General features: G+C 36.8%; 2 protein-coding genes across 5 annotated transcripts; both read left to right on the top strand.

Moving 5' to 3' along the window:
• The first annotated feature begins 508 nt into the window (after nucleotides 1-508).
• LOC107624422 (cytokinin riboside 5'-monophosphate phosphoribohydrolase LOG7) lies at nucleotides 509-8,096 on the top strand. 4 transcript variants are annotated; one of them, XR_002358297.2, is made up of 5 exons: nucleotides 509-914; nucleotides 1,531-1,659; nucleotides 2,092-2,276; nucleotides 2,361-2,834; nucleotides 3,636-4,553. XR_002358297.2 is itself a non-coding variant. In XM_016326947.3 (4 exons), exons 1-4 carry the CDS (start codon nucleotides 675-677, stop codon nucleotides 2,755-2,757), a joined length of 951 nt encoding a protein of 316 aa, XP_016182433.1. In that variant the 5' UTR covers nucleotides 535-674; the 3' UTR covers nucleotides 2,758-2,951. The 4 variants fall into 4 exon arrangements, 1 of the variants encoding a protein (XP_016182433.1); XR_015902224.1 differs by lacking the exon at nucleotides 3,636-4,553 and adding an exon at nucleotides 7,820-8,096 and having other exon boundaries at nucleotides 535-914; XR_002358295.2 differs by having other exon boundaries at nucleotides 535-914; nucleotides 3,641-4,050.
• On the top strand, nucleotides 4,545-8,096 carry LOC107624322 (disease resistance protein RPM1). The gene is made up of 2 exons (XM_021117188.2): nucleotides 4,545-7,537; nucleotides 7,820-8,096. The coding sequence occupies exon 1, from the start codon at nucleotides 4,687-4,689 to the stop codon at nucleotides 7,504-7,506; it is 2,820 nt and encodes a 939-aa protein (XP_020972847.1). The 5' UTR covers nucleotides 4,545-4,686; the 3' UTR covers nucleotides 7,507-7,537; nucleotides 7,820-8,096.
• Nucleotides 8,097-8,431: the final 335 nt, after the last annotated feature.

Below are 8,431 nucleotides of genomic sequence, written 5' to 3'. Positions count from 1 at the left end.
TACCATTGATTTCGGTTTGGTTTGTTGTAGGAGTAGTTTTGGACTCCATGGCAAGAGTTGGTGCAAATTGGGTTATGGAAGGTTGAAAAAGTGAGTTGAGGTTGAGTGTAGGGTAATTTAAAAATTTTATTAAAAAAATCAGGATTTGGATACTTTTGTCATACGGAACCCATCTTTCATGGGTACAGTATTAATTTCTTTAGTTTATGGGTACTTTTATTATCAGCGTTCGTAAACTTCATGGATATTTTTGGTAGTTTTTCCATAAATAATTGAATATACATATTTTTATATACTTGAAAAAATAATTAAATTGATTGTTTTTTATAAATATATTTATTTAGCGTATAATTATACATGTTAAGTATTATATATTTTATCAGTTAAATTTTATATCATTCATTATGGATAAAAATTATTAATTGAGTGATAAAAAAATAAAATAATTTATTTATAATTTTTAAAAAACTAATTTAATTGATAGAATGTCTGAGCGAATTTGAAAAATGACATATTAGGACTAATTTCACGGGAAAAAAAAAAAAACTTTTTCTAACATCATCCGCCAAACAAGTTGTAAACGCTTCTGAAGGAGACACAAAAGAAACAAAACCTTGGTTGGATTGATCGTCAATATCTGAGGCATTTCGGAGCGAGTGTGTCAAGGGAATTGGATGGGATTCTGTGTGGCAGGATCGTTGGATTCAAATGTTAATATTATGCTGAGACCTAGAGTGCGTAGCTCTTCTAATGAAGCAAGAATCAGGTCCCCTTCTTCATTCTGCATAGCACCGAATTTTGATAGCGTTAGTTTCAAGCACTCTCAAAAGCAAAATCATAAGGCCATTCAAACAAGACTTTTTCTGTGCAAGCAAGACTCAGTTGAGTTTGATGAGAGGAAGAGCCCAAATGAGGTACCTCACACCCATGCTTTACATTTACTATCTTCTTTCTTTTTTAGTGGGTTTTGTATGCTTAAAATTGGTATTGTGGAAAGTATTTCAACATTTTGATGGAATAATACCTTTGCCTTGAACCTTGAATTTATGGATATGGCAATAGAAACAGAAACACAGTTGTTTGACTTAATGGCTACATTATTAGATACGGTTCTCCACTATGAACAAGAAACTTTTCAGGAGGTAGTCGCAATCAGAGCTTTAAGTTATGAATGAATTAATGTATGATTTCCATATGCCGATTCTAGTTTCAATAGAGCAAGAAATAAGTGTGGTCTCCTAGTATTTTTGGTAGAACTTGCTAATTGCCTACATTAGGTTTAGCGTTCCTGGATTTGGTTGTCATTTCCAATTTTTTTTTTTTTTATGGTTTTTTATTCATTCTATATGGTAGTATCGGTGATGGTAAATACCACATTTGAGAATCAAGTATGAGCAATGTGAAGTGCCATTAATGGCAATGTGCATGGTTTTTTTTTCCCCCTCATATGTGTATATCTCAAGAAACATGTTCGGAATTTCTCCGTGGCCAGTAAACTGACTCCTTAATTTTGGCCCGGTTATATTACAGGTTAGAGAAGAGATCAAACGATGTTACGAACTCATAAACAGATTGGGTAGAGGAGTTGTGTATTTGGGATCTTCAAGGATGGGGCCTGGCCATTCCCATTATGTGCAAGCACAGGAGCTGTCTAAAGAGGCAAGTAAATTCATACTGTAACTTCCTGCCTGCTTCTTGCTTGCTTTCTGTGAATAATGTAAGTTGGCATTCCGAAAAACATCATTACTTTCTGTCATAGACAATTGTGAATATGTTATATTGGCAAAGGGTTTTAATGAGTGGAAAGGAGCCCTAGGGCTTTTAATGATTCCTTTCAAATATTGATTTTATTTGGGATAGGATTACCATTTTGGCTTCCCTATGACGAAAAGCTCCTGGCCTGCTTAAGGGTTTTTTGGTTTTTCCCTAACTTATGCAAAGGGATAATCTAGCATTGTTACATGGCTTATCACTCTAGGTGTTAATCATATCTTTTTGTTTTTATATGAGGATGTCTCATCCTCTTCTGTATCTCTTTCTGATAAAATCTTCTTTTTAAATTATTTACTATTTTATACATGTGCTGCACAGATAGCAAATCTTTTGGATTGCACTTCATGGTCAGGGGCTGGACCAGGGTTAATGGATGCAGTTACTCAAGGTGCTCTGCAAGCAGGAAAACCAGTTGGCGGATTCAAGATTGGAAAAGAAGCTGGGGAATGGACTGCATCCAACTACCATCCATACTTGCCATCAGAAAATTACCTCACTTGCAGGTAATCTGCCACCATTGCTTGATTTCTTATTCAATAGATTTGATTGCGAGTAGCTTCTTATATTGTTTTGACTTTTGAGTTCAGGTTTTTCTCTGCAAGGAAACATGGGCTGGTGGATGTTGTAGTAAGGAATAATTCACTCGATAAGACTGCTGTTGTTGCTCTTCCCGGTGGGATTGGTACTCTTGATGAGGTGTTTGAGATAATGGCGTTGATTCAGCTCGAACGGATTGGATCAGAGCTTCCTGTTCCGTTCATTTTGATGAATTATGATTCATTTTATTCGAAGCTGCTTGACTTTCTTGATGTTTGTGAGGATTGGGGTACGGTTTCTAAGGGAGAAGTTTCATCATTATGGAAGGTTTGTAACAGCAACTCTGAGGCTTTGGCTTACCTGGTGGATTTCTACGGCTTTTCTTCCAGCAACAAAAGTAATAATTTAACGAAATTGCATAGCACAGTTGAATCATCCTCCACATAGCACCTTTTTTCCCTCTTTTCTTCCTTTAAGTGATTCCTTCCTTCTTCTCAACATAGCTCGATCATCAAAACATTCTGGTAAGTTGTTGTAATATTACTTAGCCATACTATTGTTGTCACCCCAAGTTCTTACAAAATATCTTCACATTCATCTGTAGTGTAAAAGTTGTATTTGAATAAAGTGTCTATTGACTATGGTTTAGGTTTTCAAATTTAGGTATTGAAGACTCTATTTTCATCCACCCCCTTAAAAAAAGGGAGAGGCAAATCAGGTTAAAATGATCAAATTTCAAGATGAGTTTTAGAGAATCCCATTAACATGAGTTCAAGAAAGTAAAAGTTGTATTTGAATAAAGTGTCTATTGACTATGGTTTAGGTTTTCAAATTTAGGTATTGAAGACTCTATTTTCATCCACCCCCTTAAAAAAAGGGAGAGGCAAATCAGGTTAAAATGATCAAATTTCAAGATGAGTTTTAGAGAATCCCATTAACATGAGTTCAAGAAAATGAAAAATCACAAATAACTTGCCTGATAAAGCCAATTGAGGAACATGATTGTAGTTAGAACATAAACCTAGTGAGGTTTTGAGCCTAGAATGCGTGGTTTTGCTTGATTGATTCTTGATATCTGTTGTTCATTGTATGCATGTATTAAAGACGATTGAGGTCATTTTGTTTCATCCCACGTTAAATTTCTTGCCCCTTTGGTTTATATACTAATTGTTTTATTGTTACTTTTGCTTACAACCGTATATTAATATCATTCTTTGTCTTGAGACCATAATCCATACTTTGTGCAATGTTATAGACATTGTGTTTTACATGCTTGTTTCCATACTTGCTGATGTGTGATATGCATTATCATGCTGGAAAATTAGAATAGAAGAGGCGAATGCAGAGGCCTTCCATGTGCATGAGATACCTGAACGTGGAGAACAAGAGAAAGGTTCAGAGGAGAAGAATTTAGAGAAGATCTAAGATGGAAAGTAGGTAACACAATCTATCAGAAGGGAAGGAGCCAACACCACTCATTAGTTAATCTTTCAACCTTCTACCTTCTAGTCCACTCTCTCATGCTTCTCCTTGGCTTCTGAATTGATAGATTGGTTGCCACCTGTCCATTCCCACCAACTAACTCTTCCTCATTTGTTAGCAGCTCATTAATTTGAGAGTTAATTTCAGCATGATTCCCATTAACTTATTTGGTTCTATTTTTCTTCCTTACAGTTTGTTTTTGGACTCCAAATGTCCAAGCTGTTATTTTGGGAGAAATAGACATTTTTAGTTAGTCAACTTTAGGGTTTACATTTATAATTTAGGATTTAGAATTTAGAGTTTATAATTTAGAATACAGAATTTAAAATAAACAAAATAATTTTAAAAGAATTGACTGATGTTGGCTGAAAAAAGTTGGTTTCCTAACATTACTCTTTGAATTGCTATTTGGACCAGAGTAACAAAATGTTTACAAATTGTGGTTTTCGTTTTCTTTTTCCTTTTTTTATTGGAAGTAATTAAAGCAAAGGAAGAGAATTACTGCACCTTGTTAAAAAAATTACTGCACCTTGTTAAGGCTCTTGGAAAATCATTAACATGGTCAATGTGTGGCTTTCCTCCATGTGTCAGTGTCAATGTATGATACATGGGTCGTATGTAGCCAGCCTAGCTATCAAACACTAGGGGCATTATATATATACATATTATCAACCATAAACCACTAAAATAATAACTTTTTTTAAGTACCAAAAGTCAATCACTATTTGGTAAGGGTTAACGTTCTTTCGAACATATCTAAATTTTTTAAATAAAGAAAGGAAAAGAAGAAAGTAAACTGATAAAGTATGGAACGTGGAGGATATGGTCATATTTATATAATTCAGGTGGTGTGGCGATATACTGCAGATCATTAGGTCATTAGGAAAAAAAGAAATGGCAGAAATTGCAGTATCTTTTGTCCTTGATCAACTGTTTCCATTGCTGAGAGATAAAGCAAGAACTCTCCAAGGTGCCCACAAAGAGTTTGAAGACGTGAAAGATGAACTAGAGAGCATATGCGCCTTCCTCAAGGATGCAGACACAAGGGCTGCAAAAGACAACAATGCCCTTGACGACGATGGGATCAAATCATGGGTGAGGCAGTTAAGAGAAGCGGCTTTCCAGATAGAAGATCTAGTTGATGAGTATCTGATCTACCAACAGCAGTGGCCAAGTCATTCTGGCGTTGCAGCCTCTCTATGCAAGGCTGCTAGCTTGATCAAGAATCTGAAGCGTCGCCATCGACTAGCCTCCGATGCACAAGACATCAAATCACGTGTTCGCGGGATCAAGGAAAGAAGCGAAAGATATGGCTTCCATTGCAGCTCAAGAGAGAGCCATAGTGCGAAGTCCCATGACACTCGAATGGCCTCCCTTTTCATGGAGGAAGCTGAGGTTGTGGGAGTTGAAGCCACGAGAGATGAACTGGTTGGTTGGTTAGTTGAAGGGACAACAGACAGAACAGTTATTTCAGTTGTGGGAATGGGAGGGTTGGGAAAAACCACTCTCGCCAAGAAGGTTTATGACGACACTAATGTGACTGCGAATTTTGAATGTCGTGCTTGGATCACAGTGTCTCAGTCTTACACAATAGAAGGATTGTTGAGGAACATGCTAGACCAGTTTTACAAAGAAAGAAGAGAGGCTCCTGTTCCTGCTGCTGTAGATCTTTCGAGAATGGATCAAGAGTCGTTGATTGAAGAAGTGAGGAGTTACTTGCAACAAAAGAGGTATGTGGTGGTGTTTGATGATATATGGAATGTAAACTTTTGGGGTCAAATTGAGTTTGCTGTGTATGATAATAAGAAAGGAAGCAGGGTAATGATTACTACTAGGAGCATGAATGTTGCTGAGTTTTGTAGGAGATCTTCCTTTGTTAATATACACAACTTGCGACCTTTAAGTCAAGAAAAATCTTGGGAGCTATTCTGCAAGAAGGCATTTAGATTCGACTTGGATGGACGCTGTCCGGAGGAACTCGCAGATATCTCCTTCGAGATTGTTAAGAAATGCAAGGGATTACCGCTAGCGATCGTGGCAATCGGCGGTCTTTTATCTACAAAAGAAAAGAACGCAATTCAATGGAGAAAGTTGAGTGAAAATCTGAGCTTGGAGTTTGAGAAAAATCCCCATTTGAGTGGGATAACAAAGATTCTAGCTCTTAGTTATGATGATTTACCTTACAATTTGAAGGCATGCTTCTTGTACTTTGGATTATATCCTGAAGACTATTTAGTCAATTCAGAGAGACTCATTTGGCAGTGGATAGCAGAGGGATTTGTTAAACATCAGAAGGGAAAAACTCTGGAACAAGTTGCAGAACAATATTTAACAGAATTGATCCACAGAAGTTTGGTCCAAGCCTCAATTGAAGTTGATGGCAAAGTTGAAAGTTGTCAAGTTCATGATTTATTTCGTGACTTGATTGTGAGAAATATGGAGGATTTAAGTTTCGCTAGGTTTGTTACTAAAGAAGATCAATCACCCATTGTTGGCATAACTCGGCGCCTGGCGATAGCAAATAGTCCCGATGATTTCATCAGAAGTTTAAGTTCAAGTACCCGGTCGCTGCATGTTTTTAGAGTTGAAGAGTTGTCAGAAACCTTTGTGAAGAGCATTGTCAAAAAGTGCAGGCTGCTGAGAGTACTAAATTTCAGGGATGCTCCACTTGGTCAAGTTCCTGAAAATTTGGGAAAATTGCTCCACTTGAGGTATTTAAGCTTGCGCAACACAGACATAAGAACTCTTCCAAAATCCATTGGCAAGCTGCAGAACTTAGAGACCTTGGATCTAAGGCAAACACGCGTCCGAGAGATACCGAAAGAGATTAACAAGCTGAAAAAGCTTAGACATCTCATAGCATACCATCTAAACTTCAAAGTTGACTTTCGCATGTCGTGGGATTGGGAAAAGGGTGTTCAGATGAATGGTGCTGTTGGAAGCTTGACATCACTGCAAACACTATGTTTAGTGAAGGCAAATCATGGTGGAGTAGAGCTACTCTCCGAGCTAGGAAAGTTGAAGCATTTGAGATCATTGGCCTTGAGTCACATGAAGCGGGAATATGGAAGTGTGCTACATGTCTCGATACGTGAGATGCATCACTTGGAGACGCTAGAAATAACTGCTATAGACGAAAATGAAGTCATTGATTTTCCTCTTGTGTCATCTGTGCCTCAACTTCAGCATCTACGCCTAAGGGGGAAGTTAGAGAAGTTACCAGATGGTATTCAACAGCTTTGGTATCTGGTCAGGTTGTCCTTGTCATACTCCATGTTAGGTGATGATCCATTGAAGGCGCTTCAAGATATGCCAAATTTGATGCACCTCTTGATGTATGATGCTGCGTATGAGGGCAAAAGCTTGCACTTTCGAGAAAAAAGGTTTCTAAAGTTGAAGGAACTGACACTCAAAAACTTGTTTGGTTTGAATTCAATTCTTATTGATAAAGGATCCCTGCCTAATCTCAAAAGGGTCAATTTAGAAAATATCCCTCAAATGAAGAAGGTTCCTTTTGGTATTCGCCACCTAGTCAGTCTTGAAGATCTATATTTTGTTGACATGCAAAATGAGCTTGTTGAAAGCATTGATCCTATTGGAGGTCAACAGCACTGGATCATAGAGCATGTTCCCATAGTTTATGTCAGACACAAAGTTGGTCCAAAGTTCGCTGTATTTGACACTCGCGTTATTCGTCATTCAAGGCGCAGTTAAATCGTTAAACTTCCAACTCTGGAAATAGAAGGTGCAAGCGGCTTTCTTCCGAATAACTTGAAATTTTCTGTTACCACTGTTTATAATTTAGTATGCAAGCTTCATCTAACTCCTGGAATAGTTTTTCTCTCTTTTCGCATTTCAGTTTCTTTGGTTATATTATTTATTTTTTATGCTTCATGCTCCTTTTAATCATGACTTAGATAGCAGAAGGTTCTGAAGAGCTATTTATTTGTAATTTTTTCAATATAAACAATTGAACCTTATATACAGGCATACAGCTCTGTAATAATATTTTGTCTGAATTGTCCAGAAATTTCAGATTCTCCACGAGGCCCCTTCACAACAATGGCATTGCTGCTCTTCTTAAATGCTTTGGTGAGTGCGAATTAAGCATATTTTCTGAGTTTAGCTCTTTAACCAAGGCACATGAAATCTCAAAATGAATGTAATTGGCTGCAGATATTTTTAAGCTTTTTAAACTCTTGGCTTCAATTAGTTTGTGATTTTCGTACCCATGTATGGGAGTTTGTCTTTCAAGGATTGTGAGGCATCTTTTTCTGTTAAAAATTGAAACATTCTCTCTTTCATTTTCAGGTAGTTACTTTGCTTTATTTCATTTTGATATTTCTTTAGTTATATGTTGGAGGAAAAAATGATCAACACAATGCGTTGATGATATATTATCAAGTTAACAATGATGGTGAAAATTTTGACCTTAACTACTTTTAATTGTGTGTGCTCCTAATAGGTCAACCCAAGTGGTTATCTCATCTCAAATTGTGGATCATTAAGCTATTTTTTAGATTTCATATTTGATGAATATTTGAATGTCTGAGACTGAGTTTGTGAAGTAGTAGAAATTCATGCTTCGTCTGATGATCATACCAGCTTGACAAGATTTGCAGATTGAAAAGTGAGTTAA

This window comes from Arachis ipaensis, chromosome B1 (genome assembly GCF_059453495.1).
Source record: "Arachis ipaensis isolate K30076 ecotype BB chromosome B1, ASM5945349v1, whole genome shotgun sequence".
In the NCBI taxonomy this organism is placed as follows: domain Eukaryota; kingdom Viridiplantae; phylum Streptophyta; class Magnoliopsida; order Fabales; family Fabaceae; genus Arachis; species Arachis ipaensis.
Note: the sequence above shows the minus strand (reverse complement) of the source record. Positions and strands in the feature narration are given on the sequence as shown.